The 22341-nt window shown below is 36.1% G+C and overlaps 1 protein-coding gene across 1 annotated transcript in view; it reads right to left on the bottom strand.

The window, feature by feature from the left end:
- The window catches only part of DCDC1 (doublecortin domain containing 1), a 440548-nt gene that overhangs the window by 189725 nt on the left and 228482 nt on the right, over positions 1–22341 (bottom strand). Inside the window, exons 15-17 of the mRNA XM_055142558.1 lie at positions 18218–18352; positions 15585–15703; positions 1701–1761 (exon numbers count right to left, since the gene is read on the bottom strand). Of these exons, the coding sequence (XP_054998533.1) occupies positions 1701–1761; positions 15585–15703; positions 18218–18352 (315 nt within the window). The remainder of the gene's footprint in view (positions 1–1700; positions 1762–15584; positions 15704–18217; positions 18353–22341) is intronic.

Consider the following 22341-nt stretch of genomic DNA (forward strand, 5'->3'; position numbering starts at 1 on the left):
TAAATTTTGATCTAATAAAAAAATTTTAAATCTCTAATAGAATAAAATGCCTAATAATATATAGACTTTCTCTGTGACTCTAAAACAGGTGCAATAAAAATAAGCTATTGTGTTTCTAAATGGAATTTTAAATATCTAAGAATCAGAAAAAATTAATAATTTTATTTAAAGCACAAATGTATACATTATTTATCATCTAGGAATAGTACCACTGGAATAATTTAGAGAATTATAAATTGCTGGGGAAAAGGGTGATATATAGGATATTAGAGTCTAAATTGATGCTTAGGAACCTTAATTTATGGAGAGAAAAGAAGGAAACTCATTTAGGTAGATTCTGCTTATCTATGCCCAGTGGTAGGAAGGGCCCATCAGACATAATATGATTTATCTCAGTTAGGCTATGTTTCAGAATGTCACTCAAGCCAAGAACTGATGTAATATTTTGGTACAAACTCATATTTCTATATTTTGTGTTTACCAAGATATTGAAGTTTCACTCTGTGATTCCCTCTTTACCTAGATCTAGTTTTACTTTAGCTCAGTAGTACACTGGAGCCAGAAAGAAGATAGAATAAAGCATGATAAATCTCAGAATCAAGCTAGATAAACATTATTTTTTTAATGCTTTAGCAATTATTTTTTTGCCTGTGTATTTAGTTTAATTTCTGGGCCACGCAGAATATTTTTCTACCATTAGAAAGATTAAAATGTTGTCATTTACGACCACATTAATAAAATTTCAGTGAATGATCCTATGTGAGTTAAGTTACACAGAAAGAAAAACAGCATTATATAATATCACTGACATAATTTTAAAAATCAAACTCATAGAAATGGAGAAAAATAGTGACCAGGTATTCTGATGGGTTAGGGTGTGGGCATTACAGAGATTTAATGAGTGTGGACTTGCAGCTACTAGTAAGTTCTGGAGAGCTAATATAGTGATTGTAGTCTACAATGTTATATTATAAACTCCAAAGGTGTTAAAGGATTAAATTATGTTTTCACTACAGAAAAAAATTTTAATTCTGTTACCTGATAGGAGTGCTAGCTAATGTTATGGTACTAATCATATTTCAATATTAAATGTACCACAACATATTATATTGATATACTATTTTGTTAAACTTAGTTATATGTAATTTATAGTTTTTTAAAAAATAATAAATAAAATTTAGGGAGGAAGGAAGGAAGGAAGGAAGGAAGGAAGGAAGGAAGGAAGGAAGGAAGGAAGGAAGGAAGGAAGGAAGGAAGGAAGGAAGGAAGGAAGGAGAGGAAAAACTAATGCCATAAAATGCTTGGTTATATCACAGGAATGAATTATTGATGATTGTTTTAGTCTTTAGAAATTGTTTTCAAAGTCATGCAAAAACTCAAACAAAAGCTTTGAATTAAATTTAGCTCTAAACTTATACCACAAAGATAAATCATTTCTGCCAACAAAAGTGTTTCTTGCTTCTCTCAACGACAACACGTAAAAATTTCGGGGTTGACAGAAGATCATTCAAAGAGCTAGAGTGCAGCATTGCAAGCTTTAGGCCCTGGTGCAATCTGTAGCACTACCCCCCTCCACAAGCATTGTCAGATATAGCTCTGGTGGCTCCCAAGCACCACTGGGGAGTTCTTTCCCTTACAAAAAAAGAAGTTTAGAAATAGAAAAACTTATGAATAGAAGTTAAGACATATATAACTCTTACCTTCGAATAAATGCAGCCATCAGTTCCAAACACCCACTTCTGAGAATCATCTCCTTGATGTCTATAATAAAAATACATAGAGACTGACAACTTTCCCCACACCAAAGCAATCAATCTATAACTTTCAAATAAAATAATACTTTTCTTTATAGCCTGTAGGCAGGTTGCTCACATTCTCCCAAGCTTGTCTTTCTGACCACTGCTATTACAGCACAAAAAGCCTTCCTCACAACAACCAACCTCTTTGGAATCCAAAGCATTGATATTGATACAAATGTGTGTCATCAAAGGCAACCATTGTTAAGGATTTAAAAAAACAACTAAAATTAATAAACTATAACGAAATTTCTGTCCTCTCTAAAAGTTCTCTGTGAGACAGGAAAAAATGGGAGGAGGGTCCTTATTAAGTATAAGAATTAAAAGGATGTAGACATGAATCCATAAGGTACATAGAGGAAATTGTAGGCAGAACCGTCCATGACATTGAAGCTAAAAGCATCTTTAAGGATAAAACACCATTGACCAGCAAGTTGAAACAAACATAAAAATCAAACTAAGAAGCTTCTGCACTTCAAAAGAAACAGTGATCAAAATACAGAGAGAGCCCACAGAATGGGAGATTATTTGCCCAATACCCATCTGATAAGGGATTAATATCTAGGATACACAAGACACTAGTAGAATTATATAAGAAAAAAAAATCCAACCCCATCAAAAAATGGGGAGAAGAAATGAACAGAAGCTTCCTCAAAAAAGAAATACAAATGGCCAAAAGGCACATAAAAAAATGCTCCACATCGCTAGTCATCAGGGAGCTGCAAATCAAAACAACAATGAGATATCATCTCACACCACAGAGACTGGCACACATACAAAAGAACAAAAGCAACCACTGCTGGCATGGACACTCTTTCACTGTTGGTGGCAATGCCAACTAGTCCAGTGTTTTTGGAAAACAATATGGACAGTCCTTCAAAAACTAGAAATTGAGCTTCCATATGACCCTGCAATACCACTTCTGAGAATATATCCTGTGGCTGCGAAAAAACACAGTGGAAATGACATCTGTACTTATATGTTCATTGCAGCACTGTTCACAAATTTCACAAAATTTCATGATGAAGTAATGAAATTTGCTTATAAGTGGATAGACGTGGAGAGTATCATGCTATGTGAAATGAGTCAGGAAGAGAGGGACAAACATAGAAGGACTGCACTCATTTGTGGAATATAAAATAACATAAGACCGACACCCAAGGACAGTAGATATAAGGGTCAGGAAGGTTGCTCCATAATTGGAAGCCTGCCTCATGAGTGGGCAGGGAGAAGGCAGCAGGAATAGAGAAGGGATCACTAAGAAAATGATGGTTGGAGGAATCGGTCAGTATGGGAGTTGTGTGCTGAAAGTAGATAAAGGACCAAACATGATAATCTCTCAGTATCTGCATTGCAAGCCATAATGCCCAAAAGTAGAGAGAGTATGGGGAATATTGTCTGGCATGGAGGCAGTGGAAGGGTGGGAAAAGGTGGGGGTATACCGGGGATATTGATTGTGGGGAATGTGCACTGGTGGAGGGATGGGTGTTTGATCATTGTGTGATTGTAACTCAAACATGAAAGCTTGTAAGTATATCTCACAGTGAATCAATAAAATAAAATAAAATAAAAATAATTAAAAGGATGTAAAGGAAGAAAAGACTATAGAAAATTGGAAATCTCAGGCACCCATTTCTGAGAGAAAATAATTTATTAAGGAGTTTCAACTTTTCTGATTTCTAAGTAAAACTAAAATGTGATGAAGCTAATCATGCCTAAATTAACTAATCATGTATTCATTAATATTTAGAAACCTAACAGAGGTAGGACAAATGTATTAAATTAAGTGTAATGGAATGTAAAATAAAAATTTTCCTACTGTCTCTGAGTTTTGACAGAAATATCAAAGGTTGAGAGAATAAGAAGTGTTGGGTGATGCTCTGTTCTAAAGCAAAGTTCTACCTGGTCTGGCCAGAACATATAAAAGCAGTAGTTTAAAATGAATGCAGCACATAACAGCCTTTCACCCACCCCAAGATTCTATAAGAATAGAAAGAATTCTTGGACATATTGAAATGAGTACTTGATATTAAGGTCTCTGGTTCCCTTTGCTCACAGATTTTGATTTTGAAAGTCTGGGGCCTTGGAAATCTACTTTCATAGGTACTGTAAGTGATTCCAATGATAAGAAATCCAAGAATCTTAAAAGATTGTGGTCTGTGGACTAAACATTGCAAACCAATTAACTTAAGTGATCAGAATTGGGTAAGGTGATGAGGAAAATAGTATTAAAAGAACCAAATTTGATGACTGCATTAATGTTGTGGGGGTTAGAGAGTGCTAGAAAGCTCAGGTATCAAACTCAAGCTAAAAGAAGTCTCATATGTCAAAACTGAGTTTAAAAAATGAAACATATCAGGACTAAAATTGAAAAATTACTATGGATAATAGTCTGATGTTGAGGTCTTTAATCCATCAGACCAGAATCCATAAGGTACATTGAAGACAAGGTCGGCAAAACCCTCCACGACATTGAAGCTAACAGTATCTTCAAAGATGACACGCCACTGACCAACCAAGTGGAAACAGAGATAAACAAATGGGACTATATTAAGCTAAGAAGCTTCTGCACCGCAAAAGATACAATGACCAAAATGCAAAGACAATCTACGTAATGGGAAAGAATATTCACCCAATACCCATCGGATAAGGGGTTGATATCAAGGCTATAAAAATATAGAGAGAGTCTCTTGCCCGTGCGCCTGGCTGTCTTCCCTGGGGCCCCTTGGAGGGGATGGGCTCCAGCTTCCCTCCCCTTCCCGAGCAGAGCTCCTGGTGCCAAAGACTTCCGGTACCTAGTCACAGCCATGCTCAAGGCCCCTCTGCACACGTTCGGACAAGCCTCATGCAAGTCTCATAGAGAGACAGACATAGAAAGATTACATTCATCTGTGGAACATAAAGTAACAGAATGGGAGACTAGCACCCAAGAATAGTAGAGATAAGTACCAGGAAGTTGGCTCCACGGCTTGGAAGCCGGCCTCACATGCTGGAGGAAAATGCAGCTCAGATAGAGAAGGGAACACCAGGTAAAGTGTGGTTCTAGGACCCGCTGGGGATGGGAGATATGCGCTGAAAGTAGATTATAGAACAAACATGATGGCCACTCAATACCTCTATTGCAAACCACAACACCCAAAAGGAGAGAGAGAACAAAAGGGAATGCCCTGCCACAGAGGCGGGGTGTGGTGGGAGGATAGGATGAGGGGGTGGGAGGGATACTGGGATCATCAGTGGTGGAGAATGGGCACCGGTGGAGGGAAGGGTACTCGAGCATTGTATGATTGAAACACAAGCACGAAAAGTTGTAAGTCTGTAACTGCACCTCACGGTGATTCACTAATAAAAAAAATTACTATGGAGGAGAGGGGAACAAAAATTATAAAAAAAGTATTAGGAATTCTAATATTTCTATAAAAATATATTAAAATACATATAAAATTTATGAAACATTGTTCAGGGCAATCTTATTCCTAAACAAAGAATCCCATATTTATGTTTTAGACAAATGTAACTGTTGCTCAATTTCAGCATTATATGAAGAAAGGACATATTAGAGGGGCTGTCATTCTTGACATTTTATTTTCTAATTAATAAAGAAAAAATGAAACAGTAAAAAATTTAATTAAGAATCCAGCAACAAAATTTATATTACTGATTACTAATATGTACTATTCAAAACAAAACACAGAGAATCTTAAGGAAATTGGGGGACCATATTGATCTATTCATGCTTATAGATGAAAAAATGTGAAATACAGAGAGATGGACTAAGTGAGCTGGTCAAAACTGGAAGTGAGATAGTATTTAAATAGATACCAGAACCCACAAACACGATCAGCCTGCTATTAATTTGACTAGGAACCTACAGTGCACGTTATTTTTTGCAACTTGTTCTATTAAAATGTTTAAACTGATGGGCTGGAGTGATAGCGCAGCGGGTAGGGGCCTTGCAGCGGCCGACCCAGGTTCGATTTCCAGCATCCCATATGGTCCCCTGAGCACCGCCAGGAGTAATTCCTGAGTGCAGAGCCAGGAGTAACCCAGGAGTACATCGCCAGGTGTGACCCAAAAAGCAAAACAAACAAACAAACAAACAAACAAACAAACAAACGTTTAAACTGAATTAACATTTTAGACTCATTAAAATGCAGTGATTCCTTTTTAATGTTAGTTTGCTGCTTTAATTATCTTAGTGACTTAAAAGTTTGATATGAATTTTAATATCTGTTTGTAATTGTGCTAAACACTAAGAATTTTATATTATTACAAGTTGTCTTGAAAAGAACTGATATTACAGTGAATAACAAAATGACATAAACATTGCAGGTTCTCAGGTTTGTAACCATACTCTTTCAGAAATAATAATAATCACTAGAAGGAGGTTGTTATAAACGCTTTGACTGAGATTTGCTGGATTGTGATATTTGCTTAAATCATTTTAATGTGTAAAGTATAGCAGTGCAATTTTGTTGCTATAAGCAATTCCTTCTGTTACATAAAATATCATGAGCATATTTCTTTAAGATAAATAAAATTTTATATTATTTTTCAAATTGTAAGCCATCTGTCATATTAATACACTGATGCTGTCAAAGTCTGTAAAATTAACTTTGCCTTTTAATTGGATTATAATGTTGGGTGATTATATAAATATGAATTATGCCATATTTGGTTTTGAGTTTCTGAATTTACAGCATATCTATCCAAAAATAATTACAAAAAGATATCTGCCAAATATCTACATAAGGGCAAAGACCACATATTTCCTTAAAGTTTATCATGTTACCTAGCACATGAGAGATTGAAGATATTGTTGAATACATAGATAAGTAAATACAATTTAAAAATCTTATCACTTTAATAATAATAATCATGCCATTATAAAAATTGGTTGGATGATATATATGTATATGTGTATATATACATACGTATATGTATAATATATAGCAGTTTATACCATTAAAAAGTTCTTATTGGGTGGCTAAAAGATAGAAATTACAATTGGTTAAGAAAACAAAATAAATCACCTCATGGAAATACAGATTTTCTACAATTTTTAAATTTAGTTCTGTTGCATGTTTACCTAAGAAATTTTATGGACACGAGGTGGTTTAAAATTATCTAAAGATAAAACCTGTGAATTTACAGGTAGAATATCTTTTGTGAGCCTATCTGTTTCTATTAAACACAGTCTTTAAGTTTTATGAAAATAGCTGAAACATCTTGTGTAGTGCTTAGAACTAACTCTTAGCTTCCTCAGCCTCAAGATCTGATCAAGAAGATTCTTTTTAATATTGTTGATTACCTGGTGATGTGCGATTACTGGTTTACCTCCCATTACATAGCTACAATTGTTGGCTGTGTTTAATGGCATCCTGGAAACAGTATCTGTTTAACTTAGTCTAGACCAAAGTTGTCTATCCCAGTAAGATGTCAGAGGTAAAACTATGTAACTCAAACATTTACATTAAAACAAGATAATAGAACATTCACATTAAAACAAGATAATGGGTCAGAGAGATAGTACGGGGTGAAGATATTTGCATTAAATAAAGCTTCCTTGATTCTGGTTTGATCCCTGGTACTGCATAGTTCCTGATCATCACTAGATATGGCTCCACACCAAAAAAAAATAAAATAAGGAAGATAGTAAAAATTATCAGACAGGGTCCATGCTTGTCTTGCATGCAGTCATCTGAGTTCAATCCTACCACCATATTTGGTCTCCCTAGTTCCACCCAGAGCTATCCCTGAGTATAGAGCAAGGAATAAGCAATAAGCACACTTGAATGTGGTCCAAAAAAATAAATGAACCCCAAAACATTTACCAGCCAGGTAATAGAAAGAATTATGTGAAGCCTAAATAAATATGCTCCAATTTAAAATAAAATGAGCTCCTCAGCAGAGTGAAAATAGAAAGGACTAGTGATGGTTATTATTCTGTTTATTTTTTATGACAAGACAGGAATAAGCAAGCTTAAAGTGTGAAATTACCTATCTCCAGAAGTTCACAACTAACTAAAAATTATAGTAATATGCAGACAAAAATAAAAGACAGAATCTAGGAGTTTTCATTTTTAATCTATAATCTAATCTCTCATGCTGGAAGTCCAATGCGCTAGCACCACAGAGGATGGAACAAAAGCACAACAGGTAAGGCCTTTGCCATGCACGAGGCCGACCCGGGTTCAATTCCTCTGTCCCTCTCGGAGAGCCCGGAAAGCTACCAAGTGTATCTTACCCACATGGCAGAGCCTGGCAACCTACCCATGGCGTATTTGATATGCCAAAAACAGTAACAATAAATCTCCCTTGGAGACGCTACTGGTGCCTGCTCAAGCAAATTAATGAGCAGGGATGACAGTGACAGTGACAGTGAATCTAATCTCTATGTGTGGAAAAGTATATATGTATGTATGTATATGAGTGTGTCACTATAATCTATGAATTTATCTCTAAAGAATAGATTCAACTCATCCATGTTTCTGAAGTTGAACCAAAACCAAATGCCTATTTAAAAAAAAGAAGAAGAAAAGAAACACTGAGGGCCAGGAAGATGGTCCAGGAGTGAGAGGTACAAGGACCCAACTTATCTCCTTGGAACCATATGAGCCCCAATAACCACAAAGCATAGTCGTAGAGGCTCCAAGGCACACTGGGATTTCCCAGAGGGGCCCAAGCACCTTTAGACCCAGCACCCCATTGCTAGATCTGGGCATTGAACTATGTAGCCCAGTCGACCACAAATTAGAGTGGGCCCAAGGTCCCCTAAGCACTGTTTGTGAGGACCTCCTAAAAAGAACTTTTATTCAATTGGTATGTCAGCACAAGTTTCATAAAATATATTTTCAAAGAAGAATCTTTTATTTTGAGATCTGCAATTTTTATAATTTTTTAGTGACTTTTTTCAGATCACTTGGTAATGACTTCCTTGGTTTGTCTTTTCTCCACTCATGGTGAGATGAACATCACAAAAAAATTATTTAAAAGACAAGTATGTGAGAGGACTTGCTATACTGAATAAGAATGAGTGACAACTAATGAGACATAACTGAACTAATGAGGCATGATATGTTTACAATATTCTTTGTGAGTTGTCAGATTACTACTTTAAGTGCTAGTTTTATTCATTTTAGCATATAAAAGACTATGTCTTGATGCACAGCTTTTGTTAAAATCATATTATCTCACATAGGAGAGGAGGTAAATTTTTCGTCTCTAGAAGTTGCTGCCACTTGAGTATATTTATTGTTACTTATAATGAAAATGTTTGTGATTTTAAAAGAAAATGTCACAGGGGCACTTGAGATGCTCCAGAAAAGATAAACTTTCTTAAAACTATATAGCAAGAGGTAAAGTAAACTCTAAACATCTTGTTCTTTCCAGCTTTCTTTAAAAAAGAAGTGTAGCTCATAATTAGAAAGAACTTCTAGTTGTCCTGATTTTCTACTATTTTGCCTCCACCTTGCCATAAACTCTTGCTTCTCAGATAAAAGCAAAGGTGCTTTAGCACAAAAACAAAAGATCCTCATTTGTTAAGTGATTCTTCCTCCAAGGCTCTCCATCCCTGTCCCTCCCTTCCTCCCCACCCCTCTCTCTCTCCTCCTTATCCCCTCCCATTCTGCTCTCTTCCTCCCTTCCTCTAAATTACACAACATATTTCCTTGTAAATGGATTTTGAAAAGCCCAACATACTACAGTATTTTTTAAAAGAGGATCAACTCTATCCAGGCCCTGACTCTTCACAGTTTGAGTCCCAGTCAAGTCCTGCGGCAATCCCAGACAGATCAGGAAGGAAACCAAGGGCTAAAACCAGAGCAGCAATAATTTCACTCTCCAGAAAGACCTGCAGAGTGTGGGCAGGGTGAGCAAGTTTCTCCAGCAACTCAAGTACAAATGCCTCCTTTATAGCACTGTTAAAACTGATTAACATCTGTAAAATCTCGCTCTGCCTGGATACAATGTATGCTCACCCAAGACAAGTGGCTCATTTGAAAGAAAAAGAAATGACTTTACTTTTGAATTTTGTTTAGTTTTGTTTGTTTTTATGTTTTCAATACTTACTAAAATGGTTTATTGAAGGATAATTGTCATACAATACTATAATCCAATATGAAACACACGAAGTATAAAATGTAATGTTTTAAAAAATGTATATACCTATAGAAGCATCGCAACAATCAGTATAATGAATATAATCATCCCCCCCAAAACCATCCGCAAAGTTTCCTTCTGTTCCTAACTAATCTTCCCTCCTATCTTCTGTCCCTTCCTATCTCCAGCCAAGCACCGTTCTGAATTCCATAATTCTAAATTTAACATTTCGAAAAATTCACTGTTACTGTCACTGTCATCCCGTTGCTCATTTGCTCGATGGGGCAACAGTAACGTCTCCATCATGAGACTTGTTGTTACTGTTTTTGGCATATTGAATATGCAATGGGTAGCTTGTCAGGCTCTGCCATCGGGTGAGATACTCTCAGTAGCTTGTTGGGCTCTCCGAGAGGGGCGGAGGAATCCAACCCAGGTGGGCCTCGTGTAAGGCAAACGCCCTACCCGCTGTGCTATTGCTTTAAAAATTTATGCAAATTAATTTTTATGTAACATTTCTAAAGTTTTATGCAAATGAAATCAAACAATATGACCTCTTATTTTCTTTCCTTCGCTATGATTATCTTGTGACTGGCACAAGTGACGTGACTGGCACAGTAGGCATATACTCCTTTGTGTTGAAACGATGCATGTGAGGAGATAACATATTGTTACGATTTAATCCTAAAGTTGTATGACTGAAAAATTTATGAATCTGGATCTTTCACCTTGCACTTTTGGTCTAAACACTTACTGTGGGTAAATTGCAAAAAGACTATTAAGAAATCAGGAGAAAACAGAAGTGGATACTTAGTCTAGTTTACAGTGAAAAGATTTATTTTAAAACTAAAAGCAGTTCACAAAATTACAATGGAATAAGATAAAAATGAGTTAAAGTGAATATGAAAGAAGTCCTTGATTCCTTGACAGGTTAAATCATTGGACTGAATCATCCCACCAAGATTATATAGGTAGTTTAGACTTAAATTCAAGCCCAGGATTTAAACGTGTATTTAAATAACAACATCCATGCCCACATGATAGCACAGATTTTATGCTGTTTCCACTATTAAAGAAACACCACCCTTCCCCAACATCCCTCCCCCACCTCCCACCCCCACACCGCATCATTTTAAGATTCAGATTGGATCAGGAACCCATACTGAATTACTTTTTAGAATTGGTTCTCCTTTCATTCCCATTCCTAATTCATTTCTTCCTCATCTCTGTAAATGATATTCTTTGATTTCTGGAACCAGGGGGATAATAAAGGCCTTAAAGTGCAGCTCTTGCCTCCTTGCACACTCCTCCTTGTCTCCAGGATTGCAGTTTGCATTTGCGATGTGCCAGGGATCGAACCTGTAGCTTCACACATACAAGACAGCCACACTGCCACAGCTCTCTTCTTGAATGTGTCCACACTACACATTCCTACCAGCACCATTTGTATCCCTTTAGATTTGTCTCTCTTCTGTTGTTGCTCCCCACAACAAATATAGAAATGTTTGTAAAGTAGTCTTTCTTAGGAAAGTTTGTCATCTCCCTTGAAAAATGTGATATGAACTTAAGATGTACATATTTAGTATTTAGTATAACTGGACGAGAATTATTGGGTTGTATGGTAACTGCATATTTTGTCTTTGTTGCTGCTGCTGTAGTGCTGAGGATCATGGTGATTAATTTTTCAAGGACTTTCAAACTTCTACATGGTGGCATGGCAGTTTACCATTTTCCATTCTTACCACAGTGTGTGGGACCCAGGGCTGAGATCTCCAAGCCTGCTCTGATCAGGACTTGGCCTCCTCTACCCAGAACCCCCATATTCCAGTAGCTAGGCAGTCACACCCACAAACTGCCCCTGGCAGCTGTGTAATCCCATCAACATCCAAGATCCAGAGACTATAAAACAAAGCTCCCAGAAGCTCTTATTATCTAGATCTCTTATTGTCTAGTTTTCCCTCTCAGAGAGCCCAGCAAGCTACTGAGAGTATCCTGCCTGCACAGCAGAGCCTGGCAAGCTCCCCTGGAGTATTCGATATGCCAAAAACAGTAACAATGATGGGTCTCATTCCCCTGACCCTGAAAGAGCCTCCAATGCGGAACCATTGGGAAGGACGAGTAAAGAGAGGCTGCTAAACTCTCAGGGCCAAGATGAATGAAGATGTTACTGGCGCCCGTTTGAGCAAACTGATGAACAACGGGATGACAGTGATACAGTGATAATTATCTTGAGCTCGATTCACTGTATATGCATCAGAAGTTTATTTAATTTTATTGCTGACCAATACTTTATTATATAAACATTCCCTATTATTCATCTAGTCACCTATGGATTAACATTCAGAGTTTTTCTGTGTTAACAGTCTTTTGGGGGGGATGAGGGTCTATCAAATGCAGGGGTCTGGGGGCCACTCCTAGTAATTTCTAAGCATGGTTGTACAGATCCCATGGTTCAGGCTTGAGCCTAATGATGCAGTTTTGGGTGTTGCCAGGGCTCCACCCTGTGGTACTTAGTGCGTGGGGCACTTGGTGCTGGGGAAGAAACCCGGGGCCTGGTCATGCTTGCATACAAACCAGTCCTTTGTGCCAACTCCCCATTGATAGATTCTACTTTTGACTTTAAAAAATCAAATTGCCAAAAACATTTTGATTATTATAATTATTATTTTCTGTAAAGCCTTTGTATAGTATTTATAGGACAACCCTGAGATATGGGCACAGGTGTACTCATGAGGCCAGTCTCTCAGGGAAGAGTCATACTGACATCATTTCTTTTATTCCCCTTGTGATTCCATTCTATTAACTTTTTTGGCTTGTTACCACAACTCTGTGTGTTATATTGGTGGCGGCTTTAGGATTTCTGATAAATCCTTAGCTAATCATTCTATTTTAAGTTAGCACCATACCATGTGACACAGTATGAGAAACTTGTTTCTGTTTCTCATTGGCACTAGTGCTATTATTTGTATATATTTACTTTTACATACCATTATTCCCATAATCTATTGTCATATTTTCACTATGAATGATAAATTGCATTTAAATAATATTAAATAATAGTAATAATAATAATAAACACTATAACTTGTATCACTTGTCATCCCATTGATCTTCGATTTGCTTGAGCGGGTGCCAGTAACGTCTCCATTCGTCCCTGTCACGTGCTAGTGTAGCCCAATGATATATGTTCCCTCCAGGAACACAAAGAGCCTCAAACCATTCATTTAGGGTTTTGACGAAGTCTGACCATCTCGTAGGTGGGTGGCCACGCAGTCTTTTGACTTCCGTGGAATCCAGTTAGTAACAGCTCTAGTCCAGCGGTCATCTCTGAATCACATTACGTGTCCAGCCCATCTGATTTTTGACACCTTGGCAAACGAGACAGTGTCTCTGATTCTTGATCATCAATGGAGGTTGGAACTCAGGATTCTTTCTCTCACTTGAGCGAAACGTGATACTCCAAGCATAGCTCTTTTGATTCCTCCTTGGGATACCCAAATAGCGTTCTCATCCTGTAGAGCCCAGGTCTCTCAGGCATATGTTAGTGCAGGAAGAACGGTGGAGTCGAAAAGATGTGCCTGGAGCCAGAGGTTCTTCGTCCTCTTAACCACTTCTTCAATACTCTTGAAGGCGTTGCTCTTTCTCCTGGGCAGTTCTGGCGCCAAGCCGTTCCTCATGTTGAGTTCTTGACCCAGGTACACATAGCTGCTGCATTCGGAGATGTTCGTTCCGTTGAGGGCAAATGGAACATCAGGGACTAGTTCATTTTTCATGAACATTGTTTTGGTGAGATTCAGCAACAAGGTCTTTGAATTACTTAAATAATTACTTCAGTATTTTTCACTCCTATCTGGTATTTCTTTCCTCTGCTGGAAGAACTGAATATTTTTTGTTGTGAAAGTATGCTGATAAGACATTCTTTTGGTTTTGAAATATATAGCTTTATCGTTCCTGAATATTTGAAAGATGTTAATGGGAAAAGTATTTCTATATTGAAATTTCTACACTGAAAAACTAAATCTTTCTTTCAGTATTTTAAAAATGTTCTTCAACTGCCTTTTTATTTGCATTATTGCCAACAAGAAATCTACTGTCAGTCCCATAGGTATTTCCTTGAACTTATTATGTTTTTTCTCTTTACCTGCTTTTAGGATCTTCTTTTTATCAAAACTTTTATGCAATTTCAGCATGATTTTCCTTGGTTTTATTTCTTTATGTTCCTTTTGCTGAATTTTGTCTAAATTAGTTGAATTTAAGAACTTCAATCTACATTTTACACAAAATTTGAACAATTTTTGATACCATTTTTTCAGAAGATAAATTAATGAAGAAAAAAGGCTTTGATAAGCAAGATAGGTCTAGTCTTTTGGAGATAAACTCACTTTTCAACTCACTGCTATTTTTAAAAAATTTATTTTAATATTAATTTCATCTTCCCAAGTCAGAAAAAAAGCAAAAGAGAAAACTTTGGTCATTTACAAGCTAGAAAAATTTTATCATTATCATCATCATCATCATCATCATCATCATCATCATCATCATCATCATCATCATCATCATCTCATTGATCGTCGAATTTCTTGAGTGGTCTGAGTAACATCTCCATTTGTCCAAGCCCTGAGATTTTAGAAGCCACTCTCTATTCATCCTTCCAGTGATGCCATACTGGAGGCTCTTTCAGGGTCAGAGGAATGAGACCCAGCTTGTTACTGGTTTTGGCATATTAATACACCATGGGGATCTTGCCAGGCTCTCCCATGTGGGCAGGAAACTCCCAGTAGTTTGCCAGGTTCTCCCAGAGGGAGAAATAGTCTATAAGATATCCGGGAGCTTGCTTTTAAGTCTCTGGATGCTGACCATTGACAGGATTACACAGCACCTGGACAGTCCCTGGGTGTGACCTCCTAGCTACTGGGAGATGGGAAATCTGGGCAGAGGAGGTCCAGTCCTGATCTGAGCAGCCTTGGAGGTCTCAGCCCCGGGTCCCACACACCTGGGTTCCTCTGCCAGTTCCTTCATATGTGAGGCTTGGCTCCAGAGCCCTTCGGCCACCTGGAGCTCTGCTTAGGGTGGAGAGGAAAGCTGGAGCCCATCCCCTCTGAGGAGGCCCCAGGGAAGACAGCCAGGCGCGCGTGCAAGAGACTCTCTGCATCGCTCTCTTCCAGGAGTTTGCTTTTAAGTCTCTGGATGCTCGCCTTTGACAGGATTACATGGGCCGGAGGCAGTCGGGACTGGACCTCCTCTGCCCAGATTTCCCATCTCCCAGTAGCTAGGCGGTCACACCCAGAAAAATTTTATCTTTTTGATTTTTCTTTATAGCCCAATACTTAATAATAATATGGAGAAAAGATTGGGAACATGCACAGAACATTAATTATTTAATTAAGAAATAAAATGTATCTAAAGGAATACATTATGATAATTATAGAGCAGAGCAACAGCTTGTCTACAACAGTGGTTCTTGTTGAAGGCCAACATTTCATTTTTAAAAAATATTTTAAAAACGCTAGCAAACCAAGTGGTGTATATTTTCAAGCTGATTTTAGATTAGAAAAAAATTAACATTGATATTATGAACATCAATTTCAACCCCAATGAATATTCCTCCTAAGCCAGGCGGCATCATGATTTGATTGCTCAAAAGTCTTGAAATTAGCAGTCATTGTTTTGAGATAAATAACTCATAATCATTACCTTTTCTGTAGGATTAATTTATATCCTTCTAGGAATGTTCCCTCGGCGGCCTTGACTCGGATTGGATGGCCAATAGCTAGGCAGCCCTGTGTTATCGCTCGGCTCAAGATCATTCCAGTCTTCCAATGAAAAGAGAGAGTGGGGGAAAGGTCTTCAATAAGTTAAAAGAACCAGAAAATTCAACAATGTGTCACAAATAGTAAGGTCATTATGCCTGGGTAACCCCGGATATTAACAGTTGCCCAAAGTGAAACACTACCCGCAACTTAACAGTCAGCGAGCCCTGCTCAGATCCAGTGATCTTCTGTCCGACAAGGGCGGCATTTTACAGTTCAGCGCAAAATAAAACAGACCTTGATATCTTCATTTGTCCTTTTTTTTTTCTTGTGCATATTTCACAGTGCAACGATTTGAGGTCTATCATGTGTCACTTGTTATAGTTATAACTACAGAGCTTACTTGTATGCACAGAAAAAAGTGCAGTGAACTGAAAAGACTGAAACAAATCCTTAACCTTCATGCTAATTTAAAGTTTTGCAATGCGTCTAAATATCGTGGGTTAAACATTTTAAGGTGGGTGGTGAACTGCTTTTATTTGTTTTAAACATGAGATTTTTCTTCTAAGGGAATGCGCTAGGATTATTGCTTAATGGCCATTTAACAATTTTCTTACTGAGTGAATCAATACAACATTTTAGATAAATAACAATTACTGATAAATTAATTTACACATTTTAAGATTTATCGTAGGCAAAATCCTTTGGCTTAGGAAGAAATATTCTTTTAAAGAAATAAAATGTTCAATCAAAATTTTTTTCATTTTTTCCCTTTAGCATAAAACCTTAATTTTATGTTTTTGCTATGTGTAAAAGAAGTATATGATGAATTAGGAGAATTTTTCAAAAATATTGTTTCTAATATTAAATAGAATTCTTGTTTGAATATGCTTAGCTTTACATAAAAGAAACTACTTTGGGTGAGGAAAAAGAATCATCATTGACTAAATACTCTCAGTATACCAAATATTGTGCAACAACTTTGGACGTTTTGTAGACACAAATGTCTGCAAAAACTGTGGATGGCAAATATAATAAATTTCATTTTCTAGATAAAGAAACTGGAGAAGCTAAGTAACTTTTCCGAGGTCATGTTGGGATTCCAGTTTTATCTGAATCCCAAACCCCTATTTTTTTTGAAAAGTATTTTGAGTATTTTCTAAAGAAATATTGGGTTATTACATGTTTTTTGATATCATGAAATTCTAGAAACAGAAATCATGGATTACAGGGCATGAGTTCTGTTACTATTCCTTTCAGGTTAGACTAGGGCCCAGATACAATTAATGACTAATCTGTCATTGCACAGCTATTTATTTGGCTGCAGTACTAAAACTGAAACATTTCCATCATACTCATAAATCAGTCAAGTTGAGAATAAATGCTTCATATGACAATAAAAAGGCATAGGTTTGAAGTCAAAGCATAAAGCCTTCCTTTGCCACTTACTATCCTCCATTTTCTCAGTTGTATAATGGAAATCCAAACCATTTTCTATAAAATTAAGAGACAAAAGTGTGTATGGTGCTTCATATAATGCCTGATAGTACATGTTTAATAAATGACAGCTCTTACTAATATTAAAATATAAGAAATGAATTTTCTTATGAAGAAAATATAATTTAGATAAAGTTAGTAGTGAATACAATCCCCACATTACACTGGAAGCAGATTTAAGAATCATCCTGTGTAATTCCTTTTGTTTTTGTATGTAAAATACACATATTAGAAAACCTATGTATCTTAATTGCTCCATTAGAACATTTGTTTTCAACTCAGAGAATCAAATAATAGTCATTAAGAACTATCTAATTGTGCTTAAGAAAATATTTTCAGTTTTCCTCTACCTCCAAGATTAAGAGTGGCAAACTTGCTTGAATGCTTCTATACCCATGGAAGTGCTAGAAAGTAGTAAAACAATCTCTGGTGAGGAAGCAACAGGAGAAACAACATGGGTAGATATGAGCTGCATTATTTCTTCATACATAAGAATTTTGTGGCAACTCCAAAACATGTATCAGTGGTATGAGGGATGGGGGTAGCAATGATATGTTCTCAGTTTAAATCTGATCCAATAGCATGGCAGTAAAGTACAAACAAGTGATTCCAATGCACAATGTCTACAGCATGTCAGGGGGGTATTGTCCACATTTTATATTCAGGGATTTTCTTTTCTTAAGTAGTTTTCCAAACTCATAACTAATCATTATATGGTGCTACTCTACCAGTCTCTATGAAGTTCAATTGTGAAAATGAAAAAAGTAGAAGTAAATAAAACCTGGATAAGTCTGAGGAAAATGTCAAGACTGGACTACAGATAAAATCTATGCTGGATTTAAAGATAGTTTGGAATTTGAACAAATGTGCAAATTTAAGAGTGCATTGGATGCTTATTTGGGATCTAGAGGCATCTCCAGAAGCACAACACAAACCAAGAGCAAATGGGTAGGGGATGATGTAGCACTGGTAAGAGAAAACAATATATCTTTCTTTCACTTGCATGTGTGCCTGCAAAATGGCACCAGAAGCTGAGACAGGAACAGAGGAAGGCACTCAGAGAGTAGATTTTCTTGATACCTTGGTGATCAGCCACACACTGGCCATGGACCACAGCGTCAATGATGTTATTTGACTTGGGTTGTTCACTTCACTACTTAAGGCTCTTCGCTTTCCAATGGAAACAGAGGCATGAAGGACAATATTGGGATCTGCCTATACCATGAGAAGAAGTATAATTGTTTAACTTAGAGTGAAAGTTAAAATCTTCCTCAACACACCACAAAGAAGTTATCCAGGAACTTTATGTTTCTGATTGAGATCTCTTTTAAAATAATCCCCTGTAATACAATGCAATTAACATTTCCAAAGCCATAAACTTAGTAATTCAGGGTATTATAAACTAATTTTTAAGCTCTAAATAAATGTACAACAGTAGAAGCATTAACACAAGCACACAAGAAAGTAGGTGTACATATTAAGCACTACATGGATGATCAAATAATATTATGGGTATGCATAGAATGGTAGACTCCTTTCTGTTGAAGCAACAAAGGATGTTCTTTAAAGAAGTTATAACCAAACCAAGCCTTGAATGACTTTGAAGTTTGACAGAACTAATGAAGAATAAAAAGTTATCCAAGTAAAGGCAATGAAACACTGTCTGTGTATCTTTGGAATTTTTGGTAGACACAAAAGGTAAAATTGGTAAAATGTAGAAGATGTAAAGTACAAGTCTATGAAGATAGAGAGGTCAGGAAAGCTTTCAAGCAAGAGGGACTGGATTACAGGTTATTTTAGTAAATTTGATCAGGCAAGAGCAGGCATAATGGATTGCAGAATGGAGAGATCAAAGACAAAGAGAACAGTTGGAAGTCTACTGTCTCCAAAGAATAAAGGGATATGAGATTTAGATTAAAAAATGCTTCAGATATTTATCAAAACCAGCACCATTTATGGAGCTGAAAGCAGAAACAGGCATAGAATAAACTAGTTTTGTGAATGGTCAGAAGGAAACCAATCTAAAAGGGACATTTTTTTTTTTACAGACTTACAAGAGGGCTTAATGGCCCCGGGGTGAAATACAACAATCTTCACACTCTTTCCTCTAAGGATACTTTTTTGTAACATTTTTAGCAGTTTTTCACTTCAAAGAATACAAAATATATTATTTCGGTTTGGGATGGAAACATCTGAAATGTGGTGATGGGAAGGTGTAATGGTGGTGGGAATGGTGTTCAAATATTAAATGTAATCAAATATTGTGAACTACTTTATAAAATAAAATTTTTTAAAACAAATGGTATGAAAATGGATTCATGTTTCTTGTTTGTTATCAGATTATACAAAAATAGTTATTGTGCATATTCCAGTATTACTTAGATTTTTAAATTAATAGTTACTTACATCACCTTAAAGAATTCTACTACCTCACACTTGATAAATTTTATCTCCCAGATTTTATGGTAATGTTCCTTGAGTTATTATACTAAATTTTTATGTACCAATGCTAAAGATTATTGGAATATGCCTGTTTCTGCTTTCAGCTCTATAAATGGTGCTGGTTTTGATAAATATTTGAAGCATTTTTTAATCTAAAAATGTCTACTCTAAATCTGGGCTTATACTAAGTATTTGTTCAGGAGCAAGTGATTTTTAAAATAAAAAATGATCACTTAAAAGATAGTGAATTATAAATGGGAGCACCCAATAACAAACAGATGCAACTAATTACTAATATATGTGGTGCTTATTCTATCATGAAAAGCAATCACTTCTCAAAAGGAGAACGTGACTCCCGTATGTTTAAATATAGCCTAAAAGACACCGTAGCTTGACCATAGAAGCTGATTTGACTCAGAGCTCTTTGATTGTGCATCCCTCAGTTCGTCAGGATTCGCTGGATTCTGGAGGGGAAGCCCCCACAGTTTCTGAACAAAGATAAACTATATTCTCCTGATCCAGCCTCCACAGGACTCAGCCTTTCAAGCAGCACTCATACTCAACCTCCTAACTCCAAGTTGCCATCACACTCAAAACTCTCTTCTGCTACTGGGAAGAAGATTGTTTTGACTGGAATTAGTCAGACAGAAGAACCGCGCTGCCAACTGCTTCTTTGTACAGCACCTGCTGCCAGCGCCTAAATTCTTGTTATATCCACAACATGGTTTAATCTTTTAACAGTTGGCTTATTGGTGAAGAGCGAAGGGGTCCTTTGTGTCTGTCTTGAGTTGGCACCCAGTATTAACACCATGCTGTTCTTCAAGAAATATTTTGCTGGACGGTTCCCAAGTGATTCTATATAGAGCAGACAATGCCAGGTCTACTATCTCAGCTTCATTTATCATTATTTAAAAGAAAAAAATCCTGCCAAGTCTGGAGCTCTAATACACTTAAAATGGACAGTTATCTCTTAAGCTTCTCTTCATGAATTCACCTATTTTTTTCTTTTCAATTTAATGTTTAATTTAAAATCTAGCTTTAGGCCAAATATTAATGAAAGTGGGTATATTTATTTTTAACTTTGAAAACTGGAAATTATAGTGGTATTCCAAAAACCTGCAATACTATGTACTGCCTATATCTCTGTATGTGTAATGTGTCTGTATTCACATGCATGCAAGGGGTTTGTAAATAATCTGTATGAAATTATATTAAATCAGTTCTCAATATATATCATCCTTCACATCATTAAAAAAAAAACTTTACATACTATTGAGAATCAAAAAAAAGAATTCTCTTTTATTCTTTGACCACCTATTTATCTAAATTTCTCTAAATGATCATCACAATGTTGCTAAGCTGAATACAGTATGCTAATATATTGTTGCCAGTGATATAAAAATGACATAAAAATTTGCTAGAATATTAAAACTTCTTGTTTAATATTCTTTTTCTAGTCACTAATGAAAGTATGAGCTATTTAATATTCTGCAAATTCAAAATAATAACAATCACTTTTTTTTTTCTTACAGACCTACTGAGGAGAAAAGTATAAAACAATGGAATTTTTCTTAAAAGAGAAGTCATAGATCACAATCTTTATTCTAAATAAATTGTTTACTTACCTTTATTCATATAAATTTTATATAAGATTTCACTTTTGGTAACAAATGTAGCCAAGTGAAGAAAATTGATAGATTAAAATCACAATCATAATAAATTTCATAAAATCTCTTTTTTAATGTACCTAATGTTCATTCTTATTAAAAAGCATTCTCTAACTCTTGCTGATCAATACAGTCACTTCTAAGGCAAAGATGAGAAACATTTGTTAGCATAACAGTTAGCAAGTACATAATTATGCAAACAAGTAAGGCAAAGTATCTAAGATGTAGGTTTGCAATTCTAAAAAAGCATCTAATTATTATTCTAAAGATAAGGAGGGGTTTTGAGATTCTATTTAATGTCTCTCTAATGAAATCTGTTCAAGTTAAAAATTTTCCCAGTATTTAATATTTGGAGAAAATATTATTTCTGTCAGGGGTTAACTTGATGGCAGAGCATATGCTTTGCACGTGTGAAGTCCTGCGTTTGATCCCTGGCACACAAAAATAAAAACATATATTTCTCAATGACCTCTGAAGAGATATAAATGCAAAGAATTGCTTAACTTCTTAGGCATTTTTGTGACATAACAAAGAAGTTCTGCGGTATCCATTACTATTGGATTTATAAGCTTACTTGTATGAATATGCCATAACTCTAGCATCATCATGGTGATCTTCTTACTGTGTCCATAACAAAAATTGTAACTAATGTCCTGCTGATGTCTGATTTTGCCAAAAGGCTATGAGCAAAATAAGTTTTGATTTGGGCAGGACATATAACATCCCAAACAGTGCAATCCATTTTTCTCCTCTATTTTCCCATAATCAGGTATACATCAAGCTATTATTCCGTGGGATTTTTTAAGTTTTATATTAACTATCATGAAGTTTAAATCTCATCCATTCATGGAAACATATAATTTTATTTCTCTTAAACTGAAAGCAATCTAAAAATGTTGCTAATTTGAGTAACAATAGAGTGCTGTTGAAAGATGTATGTGCCAAATTGTCAATTTGTAATGGAATCCAAATCTCTTTCTGAAATGAATAAAAGAGCAACAGGTTGTAATTGTCAGGGTTATATCTGTCTCCCACAATACTAATAGGGATTATATGTTCCAAATTTTTCTCTGTGGGAAAGGTTTTACTTGTCAA

This window comes from Sorex araneus, chromosome 6, assembly GCF_027595985.1.
Source record: "Sorex araneus isolate mSorAra2 chromosome 6, mSorAra2.pri, whole genome shotgun sequence".
NCBI classification, from domain to species: Eukaryota; Metazoa; Chordata; class Mammalia; order Eulipotyphla; family Soricidae; genus Sorex; species Sorex araneus.